Here is an 11,024-nt window from a genome sequence, read left to right on the forward strand (position 1 = left end):
TAATAATAATTCATTCATTCATTTTCTTTTCGGCTTAGTCTCTTTATTAATCTAGGGTCGCCACAGCGGAATGAACCGCCAACTTATCCAGCATGTTTTAAGCATGCCCTTCCAGCTGCAACCCATATCTGGGAAACATCCACACACTCATTCACACACACTCTATGGACAATTTAGCCTACCCAATTCACCTGCATGTCTTTGGACTGTGGGGCAAACCGGAGAACCCGAAGAAAACCCACGCGAACTGACCGTGCCGGGGATCGAACCAGCGACTTTCTTGCTGTGAGGCGACAGAACTACCTACTGCGCCACCGCGTGGCCAATAATAGTAATGATATATGTTTATAACATTTAATATATTTTATTGTAATTTTTATTACTCTGCATTCTTTGTTTTCTTCTGGAGTTACAAACAACACGCTAAATCATGCTAAAAACATGTTGACAACATGGTAATTCATGTTGGAATCATGCCAACAACATGCTAATTCATACTAGAATCATGCTAACCACATGCTAATGTTTGTTAGAAACATGTTAGAAATATGCTAATGAATGTTGGAACTATGTTAACAACATGCTAATTCATGCTAGAAACATGCTAACCACCTGCTAATTCATGCAAATAACATGTTAATTTGTTAGAATCATGCTAATTAATGTTAGAATCATGCTAACATTATGCTAATTCATGCTGGAATCATGCTAATATCATGCTTTTACAAACTCAGGGAATAACCTTAAAGCTTTTTATTTGCCTGCTTCAGTCCACTTTTAAAGTGGTTAAATTGTTGACTGCAGGGATCTTACACATTCTTTTAGCCAACTTGATTCTTTTTCATACTAACAAAAAGTTTGTCCTCAAACATCTAGTTAGAATTATTAATAAGGCTTTGCTACTAACTTGTGTCATATTTTTTCTCAAGTAAATTTATTAATTTTTCTCTCTATTTCAGAAGTCACCACCGCAGAATAAACCGGCAACTATTCCAGCATATGTTTTTTACACAGCGGATGCCCTTCCAGCCGCAACCCAGTACTGGGAAATGCCCATACACACTCATTCACATACACTGCAGCCAATTTAACTTATTTAATTCACCTATAGCGCATGTTATTAAACTTTGGGGGAACCCGGAGGAAACCTACACAAACACGGGGAGAACATGCAAACTCCATACGGAAATGCCAACTGGTCCAGCCGGGACTCAAACCAGCGACGTTCTTGCTGTGAGGACAGTGCTAACCACTGAGCCACCGTGCCTCCTTCCCAAGTAAAACAAAATGAAACGGTCATATAAAATTATAAAAGCCACATGATTGCTTTATGATTCATAAGAAAGAACTTTACTGATATAAAAAAATTCTTAATCAGATTATAATGTGTCTATAAACGTTGTCATAGCTTTATTGCAGTGAAAATAAAACTGCACTGCCTTTAGAAAGCTGGGTATCATTCATAATCTAATTTAATAAGGCCACCGTGTCAAACTAATGCAGGAGAGGTGTTTTAATTGCACGCTGTCTCTCAGGAATCTCCATCGGCTACATTAGGAACATCTTGACCTGCTGGATGCTGCAGTGCGTCTGCATTCAAAAACATATTTAGCCTGTGCAGTGGAACATGTCCCTCACGTAGACACACACAGCCCATAGTGAAGCCACAGTAAAGACAGACGGAGCTCTGGACAAAGGCCAAGTCAGGACAAAGGTCACATGGTCTGTGCTGGATAATAAAACGGGTTGAGTTGGAGTCAGTGGGTGTAAAACTGTTGTTGTTAATTGTCACTTTAGTGTTTTTTGTAAGCTGTAGAAAAGACAGGAGTGACGTGAGTTGTGAGGTTTTGCCCAAGGGTGCATTTCCCAAAAGACTTGTTTGTTAACATGGTCAGAAGTTTTGTCATTAGCAACATAGTTGACCAATTTGGTGATTCCCAAATATTTTATACTCAGCTTTTAAAAGCTGCCATGATGCTCAGACATAAAGAAAATTAAATTCTGTGATCACTTACTTACCTTACACTTGTGGAAAACCTGTTTGAGATTTTATTATTTACAAAATAACTTAAAGTCGTAACGATTGACTTCCATAGCATTTTATGGATTTCATTGCTATCAGTTTCCAACATTCTTCAAAATATCTTCTTCAGGTTCAACAGAAAAAAGAATCTCATATTTAAATTCATTCATTCATTTTCTTTTGGGCTTAGTCCCTTTATAAATCAGGGGTCACCACAGCAGAATGAACCACCAACTTATCCAGCAGGTAATACCCTACCAGCTGGAACCCATCACTGGGAAACACCCATACATTCTCATTCACAGTCATACACATACACTACGGATATTTTAGCTTACCCAATTCACCTGTCTTTGGACTTGTGGGGGAAACGGAATTACCTGGAGGAAACCCATGTGAACGCGGGGAGAACATGCAAACTCCACACAGAAATGCCAACTCTGACCCAGCCGAGGCTCGACCCAGCAAATTTCTTGCTGTGAGGCGAGAGTGCTGCCCACTGCGCCACTACACTCCCCCCCTGTACATATACATATATATATATATACAGTTGAAACCAGAAGCTTACTCTAAAAAACACTCTAAAAAAGGAACATAACTATTTTTAAAAAAATGTCTGATGGCAAATCATATAAACATTTACTATTTTAGGTCATTTGGGATTACCTAAATGATTTACATTTGCTAAATGCCAGAATAATGAGATAATTCGTTTTTGAGAATTTTTTATTAACTTCTAGACAGCCAAAAGTTTACATACATTCCTTGATATTTATTTAGCTTTGGTCAAATGTTTTGGGTCTCCTTCCACAAGCTTCTCACAATAGTTTGAAGATATTTTGGCCCATTCCTCTTGACAGAATTGGTGTAACTGAGTCAGATTTGTAGGCTGTCTTGCTCGCACAAGCTTTTTCAACTCTGCCCACAAATTTTCTATAAGATTGAGAGCAGGGCTTTGTGATGGCCACTCCAAAACATTCACTCTGTTGTCCTTAAAGCACATTTTAACTAATTTGGCAGTATGCTTAAGGTCATGGTCTGTTTGGAAGACTCATTTGTGGCCAAGTTTTAATTTCCTGGCTGATGTCTTGAGATGTTGCTTCAGTATTTCTACATAATGTTCTTTCTTCATGATGCCATCTATGCTGTGAAGTGGACCAGTCCCTCCTGCAGCAAAACAGCCCAACAACATGATGCTGCCCCCCATACTTCACAGTTGGGATAGTGTTCCTAGGCTTGTAAGCTTTCCCCTTTGTCCTCCAAATGTAACACTGGTCATTATGGCCAAACATTATCTTAGTTCCATCAGACCACAGGACATGTCTCCAAAAATTATAATTTTTCACAGTGTAATTTAGCTAATTGTAATCCAGCTTTTTTGTTGATTCTGGTTTGTTGATTTTCCCATGTTGTCACACAAGGAAGCAGTGTGTTTGAGGTTTTCCTTAAATACTATTCTGCAGTTGTGCCTCCAATTAACTCAAATGTTGTCAATTAGCCAATCAGAAACTTCCACAACCTTGACACCCTCATCTGAGCTTTTTCAGAGGCAGAATAATCTTATTGTATGTAAACATGACTTTCAAGAACAGTTATAATAATTTCTCAAAATAATATCTCTCTCGGTATTCTACTATTAAGCATAAAAGAAACAAATATGATAATCCTAACTTACCTATAAGAGAAAAAGTTTAGTCACATTAACATCTGACTTTTTTTAAATGGTTATGTGCCTTTTTATACAGTGTATGTACACTTCTGGTTTCAACTATATATATACTGTATATATGTATGAATTTTTAGATTTATTTATTTGTTTATTGTTTTTGCAGGTTTCGTCCTCCATATATGGTTTTCCAGTGGTAAGTAATGTAAACCTTTTCATCCTCCCCTCTATAGTAAAAAAATCTCCAGCTTTCTTTTTGCACATCATTCCCTCGTAGAAAATTAGGGGTGTGGCTAAAGTTATTGACGTCAAAAGAGAAGGACCGCCATTCCAAACTCAAAAGCAAAGGGTCAGACTTTGATTAAAGTTGATTCCCAAAACAAACATTTTTTCAGTGGATTAACTTGAACGGATTAATTCTTTACCTAAAAAATAACGATGTGCACTAGCAAAATAAACACTGTACATTTTGATTTCACACAGACTTTAGTCTTGAATTCCAAAACGAACAACTGGAAACCGAAATTGTCAACTGGTTTGATTCTCCGTTATTCATCATATGGTAGTTAAACAGCAAGTTACTTTGTTGTAGTCTGGAAAATGCACTCCAGACTGGAACAAAGCAGGACATGAAATTGTGATGAGGGCATGAAATGAAGAAGGGTCGAGAAACGGGATGTAAATGTGATCTGGTGAACACAAACACAGTTCAGCTTGAGCTCGTTATCTCACCAGCAAACAGCGCAATGTGTTTATATCTACTCAAACATGAAGACGCTCAAAATGTTTACAGTGTCAGGGAGGAAAATAGTTTATCATATAATAACTAAGACTGTTTGGAGGGCTGAAAATAAACACACATCTTGTGACAGCAGATCCTGACCTTTACGTGTGTGTCCAGAACATTCTTCATAAAGGCCATGGTGATTATCAGACCCTGCTTTACACGTCTTTCCCCCTATTCCTGGCTCTCTTAGAGGACGTGCTCTAAAGTCCTCTCCAGCTTAGTATATATAACAAAGTATAGATGATACTGGCTACGCCGAATATCAAATGAAAATACAAGTGAAAGAGTTTGCAGATTTGTGTAGTTTGATCACAGTAAAGTTTATTTAGTTATATTTAGATTTGGTAAAGTGTGGTAACAAAAAAAAAAAAAAAAAGGTATATTTTGATGCAGATTGAAGGAGTGCTTAAATTTCATTCAAGTTTGGTTATATATATATATATATATATATATATATATATATATATATATATATATATATATATATATATATATATATATATACTGCGGCCTCTTATATATACTAGAGAGAAATTTGAGATCTTAAAAAGCGTACACAGCGGCCTCTGGTGGATTCACTCCTGGAATGTACACTGAGCTGAAACAACACAATTTTTGAGATTTCATTGGGACAACTTAATATTTTATGTTCAATCCACATATATTTGTTAAAAGTGTTAAGTCAACTTAATCAATTTGTGTTGTGACAAAATGAATAAATTGTGTGGAACCCTGCATTTTTTACAGTGTATTTGTGGCTTTCCAGAAATGTATATAGGGGTACATTTTTAGAATAAGCCTTGGTTGAACAAAATGATAATATGGAAGTCAATGTCTGAACCATCATTTACCATCCTTTTTCGCATGTTTAAGTATCAATAGACAGATTTCCATGTTAACATGAAGTGAATCTTTTCAAACTTGGCCAAAAAAGAAAAATCCAAAATGTAAATTAGGTGTGTTTCCATCATGTTGTCAGAGCTGCTCATTGTATATTGGTAACCAATAGCAAGCAATGCAAATAATCATACATTCATTTTCTTTTCGGCTCATTCATTTTCTTTTCGGCTTTTTTCAATCAAGTCCTTTTATCAATCAAGGTTTACCACAGCGGAATGAACCATCAACTTATTCAGCATATGTTTTATGCAGCAGATGCCCTTCCAGCTGCAACCCAGTACTTGGAAACACCCATACACTCTCATTCACACTCATATACTATGAACAATTTAGCTAACCCAATTCACCTATACAAACATTTATTTGTGAATTAAGAGATTCCATCACTCCTTTCCCATGCGATGCTTCAAAATCTGCATCAATACATGCTGATGGAAACCTCATGTGACTCTTGCCAAAAATAAAAATGTGAAAGTTCATCTAAAAAAAAGAAAGAAAGGAAGGCACATATTTTAGTTAGAATAGATTTTTGGCAGACGCTGGTGAGTTTTGGGGCTTAGGAAGTGACTCACTGCACTAAAAAATTACCACATTTCACAACACGATGAATATTGTGAAACATTTCCAGTGCAGACATTAAGTTTCTTCGGAAATGTGTTAATTTTTTTATTTTTTATTTAAAAGGACCAAAAGGAAAAGCCCAAAACAACAACAAATGAAGCCTCTGGAGTGATAGGACTGACAGATCTTATAGAAATACACACACATAACAAACACAGTGCGTAACAAATAATAGATCAGTGCACAGAAAACACACATTAACGAACAATGACGTACACACATACACACACACACACACACACTGAAGCATTTTAAAGCAGCTTTTTTTCAGTCCTGCTGGTGATAGAAACAAGCACTTCTTCTGTCTACATGTGCATTTCTTACAGTTTTTCTGAAACGTTTCCTTCATCCGTTCATCTTCTCTTCTTCTCTGAAGAGTCTGTCTGTGTTCACTGCATTCATCTGCTCTTGCTCTTTCCGTTGTGTCGTTACTCTGTTTATTCTCCATCTCCGTCTCTCATTGGCTGCTGCATCCACTTCCTCCGCTCTTCTCGCCAGTCGCTGCTTTCTTGCGTCTCTTGTTCAGTAACGGGTTACTGGACGCGTCCAAATCTTTAATCTTCACCTGCTCATAATCTACACGCATGGTGGCCAATGCGCTGGTCAACTCCTCCTGCAAACCAAGAGGAAAAAAAGAAGAAGCAAATGAGAAAATAATGTAAAGAGTATAATAAAAATGGTTAAATGAATATAACAATATGTCTATATATAGTAGTGAACATTTGAAGTGGTCCAAAAATGTTTACGAAAATTGTCTACAGCTATTAAACAACACTATTTTTGATTCACACATACAGTTGAAGTCAGAATTATTACCCCCCTGTTTATTTTTAACCTAATTTCTGTTTAACGGAGAGAAGATTTGTTCAACAAATTTCTAAACATAATAGTTTTAATAACTCATTTCTAATAACTGATTTATTTTATCTTTTCGATGATGACAGTAAATAATATTTGACTAGATATTTTTCAAGACACTTCTATACATATAAAGGCTTAACTAGGTTAATTAGGTTAGCTAGGCAGGTTAGGGTAATTAGGCAAGTTATTGTATAATGATGGTTTGTTCTGTAGATCAGGGGTCACCAATCTTGGTCCTGGAGGGCCGGTGTCTCTGCAGGGTTTAGCTCCAACTTGCCTCAACACACCTGCCTGGATGTTTCAAGTATACCTAGTGAGACCTTGATTAGCTTGTTCAGGTGTGTTTGATTAGGGTTGGAGCTGATATGTGCAGGACACCGGCCCCCCAGGAACAAGTTTGGTGACCACTGCTGTAGACTATCAAAAAAATAGCTTAAAGGGGCTAATAATTTTGACCTTAAAATGTTTTTTAAAAAATTAAAAACTGCTTTTATTCTAGCCGAAATAAAACAAATAAGACTTTCTCCAAAAGAAAGATTATTATCAGACATACTGTGAAAATTTCCTTGCTCTGTTAAACATCATTTGGGAAATATTTAAAAAAGAAAAACAAATTCAAACGGGGTTTAATAATTCTGACTTCAACTAAGAGTATTTACATTTTTACAACAGTTCTGTCTGGTTATTGAATGTGATTGGCTGACAGCCGTGCAATATTCTGCAATATCAGAACTTGTACAGCCTCTTCAACTTTCTGTATTACTCCGCCCACAGATCAACAGATCAATAAACTCACTGCAGGATGTTGCAGCTGTTGGACAACATAATGCACTTTTGAGACCTTTTTTAGGCCAGAATAATAATAATAATAATAATAATAATAATCTTAATTTATAAGAATAGTGCCTATTTTAATTATTAATAATGCCAAGATTCAGCACATCAGCAATCATCAGCCTGTCATACTGAGCAGAGCAAAGATAGTTGCACCACAAGATGGCGACAGAGACCACAAAATAAGAAAAAAACTCTTGAGTTTTCTTTTCGTATTTCAAACTGATACAGCTGATCAAATTCTTATAAAAGAGGTAAGCAACGTTTTAAGGCGATCTCGCTCTTTTGTGTACGGTAGTGCTGTTCTTATACCATAATAATCTGGTAGTGTTTGCTTTGCTTTGGCTTTTTCGGGGTTTATTATTGTGATATCCCGATTGTAGACTGATGGCATTTAATAATGTTCAGCCTTATAATCTTAAAACTTGAGCAAAATCACCCGTTTTATCATCACTTTAGACACTATCCTAGAGTGTCATCACTCATGTACATGTCATTCATATACTAGAGTGAAAAAAAGTGACTTTTTTTAAGCAACGGTTTCTGCTGTTCTGACGTCAGCTGCAGATGTGTATGAATGGCGGAAGAAAGTAATTCCTCATACAAAAGGGTTTTTAGACTCTGTGTTTGCTTTTCTTCATATACACGATTATGCTGTTGAACTGTTGTATAAATGCAATATCACACTCGTAGAAGGCGATATGGCTGTACAGTATATCATCACTGGTGGGACACTAAGGCAGTCAGGCTGCAGTCTCGAGCTAACGCAAGTCTCCCACCAGTGCTGATATACAGCCTTATTGCACTGCCACTCATGTGATATTGCTCATATATATAAAATATTAAGCGTATATTAGTTATACTAGTAATACATATTTGTAAGAGTATATGTATAATATTTTCCCAGTGATGAGAGTAAAACAAAAGCTGGTTCATTCCGCGGTGGCGACCCCAGAATAATAAAGGGATTAAGCTGAAAAGAAAATGAATGAATGAATATGTATAACATATATGATATTCATTAATTATTTATAATTTGACTCAATTAAAATAAATACTATTTAAATTCCATATATATTATACATACTTGCATCATATTTTATATAGCAAGAGTATTAAGACTATTACTAATATATCTTTAAATAGCTTATATAATTATAAATAATAGTAAATGTTTAAATGGCATTTATATTCTAAATACTTGCAATCTTTAAGTGTTGTATGGTTAATAAAATTTTTTTTTTGTTTTGTTTGCATTAATATGAATTTTAATTTACATGTAAATTGACATGTGGTACAGGTGAATTGAGATGCGGCAGGAAGGGCATCCGCTGCGTAAAAACGTGCTGGATAAGTTGGCGGTTCATTCTGCTGTGGCGACCCCGGATTAATATAGGGACAAAGTCGACAAGAAAATGAATGAATGAATGTAAATTGTAATATAAATATTAATGTAATTATTATTAATGCTTTCTTATTATTAATGTTTATATTAAAACTATGTATATTTTAAGTAGATGTAGATAGTTTTATTTCAATATTTTACTCTACATTGAGTCATTTATTGTTTTAAAACTATGTCTATAATGCCAGTACGATGCTACTCTAACTAAAATGAACTGGTTATAACTCTGCTATATGGCTCCCCCTTGAGGATACAGATGATATGACAGATATCTGTGAGCATATAAAAAATGAAAAATAACAGCATGGAATGAAATGGTATTGATGCATTGCTCTGGACAGGTACTATAATTTCGCCTTACCTTGACCTCGTCCCACATCTCGCTGTCTTCAGTGAGCACTCGTGAGGTGTGGAGAGGCGTCTGCGGGACCACCATTGATTGCTGAGAGAAAAGAAAAATGTCTCAGTTCTGTAGTATTTGTGTCCACATGTTCTCATGATGCTTCATGTGAACTATAGGAGATTTTTTAAAAACTGGGTGCAATAAGTTGTCATTATTCATTGAATATTAAAAAGGGAACTTGTTAGAATTAACAGATCACTTTAAGTATACCATGAACAACCCCAAGAAGTCTTTACACAGCAATAATAATGATGCATATTGAATATTACTGTACTGCAGGATGTATAATGACAAAATAATGCAAAGAAACAAAACATATTAAACTCAAAAAAGCTTTGTGACTATAATTTCACATTAAAAGCGCAACATTATGACAAATAAATGACAAAGCCAAACATACCTCTCACTCATTTATCACTGTAGTTGTGGATTATTTTTTATTATTTTATTTTATTTATAATTGTTTTCTAATGGAAGTTTCCTAAACTGGACGTACAGCTCATAATTTAAAACAGTAACGTAAAAAGCCGGATAAGCAGATCGGAAAAGCACTTACATTGATCCAGGGGTGGTTCATGAACTGTTCAATGGTCATTCTTTCACTGGGGTCAGTCTTCAGGAGCTGGTGGATCAACTGTTTGGCTGCAGGAGAATATTATACTTTAGTTCATCTTGATCTGTGCTTTAGCCTGCAAGAGCTTTACAGGTATCGAAAGAAATCTGATCTAGATAGTGGATCAGCACTGTAGTGTGAACATGCACAGAACTGAGAAGCACGGCAAGAATATCTGAAGCATTTATCAACTGATACTTGCAACATGTCGTCAACAGTCTGTGCTAATCTGAATGTTCTGTTCAATAAAGTGCACGTCTATAATAATTTTGGGAAATTATTATTTTATTGTTATTATTTTTAGACATAAATGATTATTTTCCCTAACTATAAGCCTGATAAAATTAATAAGAATAATAATAAAATGACAAAAAATAGACAAGAATTGAAAACAGGTTATATACACACCTTTTATACTTAAAATACATTTAAAATATATAAGATTTTTAAAATATTTAGCTTTTCTTTAATTTCTAATTAACCCTTATGTACTGTTGCAGATGTTTTCATCCACTCTGGGGTGATTTTGTGTCTTAATTTGGACGCAACTTTCAGCTAGCAGAAGGATTTTTGGTGACAAATCTTATTTTGACACATATTTTTGAGAAAATGCCTTGTATTAAAAAAAAACAACAGCAACAATACACTCTGGGCACCCCCTTAAATGTGGTTATAATGGAAGTCAATGGGCAAAAACAGACACCAACAGTAAATTAGGGAGTAAAATAAAAATCTAACACTGCATCAAAGCCAATGTTGTTACTAATCGTTCACTTGTCCAAGACTGTGATAGAAGGTAAAAACAAATCCAGTCCACAATTACTTTTTACATTGAAAATAAATCATTTTGTGTGTTTTCCTACCAAATCAGTGATATCATTTGTAAACTTGGCAATTAAAGAGTCCAAATT

The 11,024-nt window shown here is 35.4% G+C and overlaps 1 protein-coding gene across 1 annotated transcript in view; it reads right to left on the minus strand.

Moving 5' to 3' along the window:
• Positions 1 to 6,033: 6,033 nt before the first annotated feature.
• The window catches only part of mapkapk3 (MAPK activated protein kinase 3), a 40,773-nt gene continuing 35,782 nt past the window's right edge, over positions 6,034 to 11,024 (minus strand). The window contains 3 exon segments of the mRNA NM_001080079.1: positions 6,034 to 6,610; positions 9,459 to 9,539; positions 10,057 to 10,142. Of these exon segments, the coding sequence (NP_001073548.1) occupies positions 6,455 to 6,610; positions 9,459 to 9,539; positions 10,057 to 10,142 (323 nt within the window). The 3' untranslated portion in view covers positions 6,034 to 6,454.

The sequence above is a fragment of the Danio rerio genome, chromosome 11 (genome assembly GCF_052040795.2).
Source record: "Danio rerio strain M-AB ecotype USA chromosome 11, GRCz13ab, whole genome shotgun sequence".
Taxonomy (NCBI): Eukaryota; Metazoa; Chordata; class Actinopteri; order Cypriniformes; family Danionidae; genus Danio; species Danio rerio.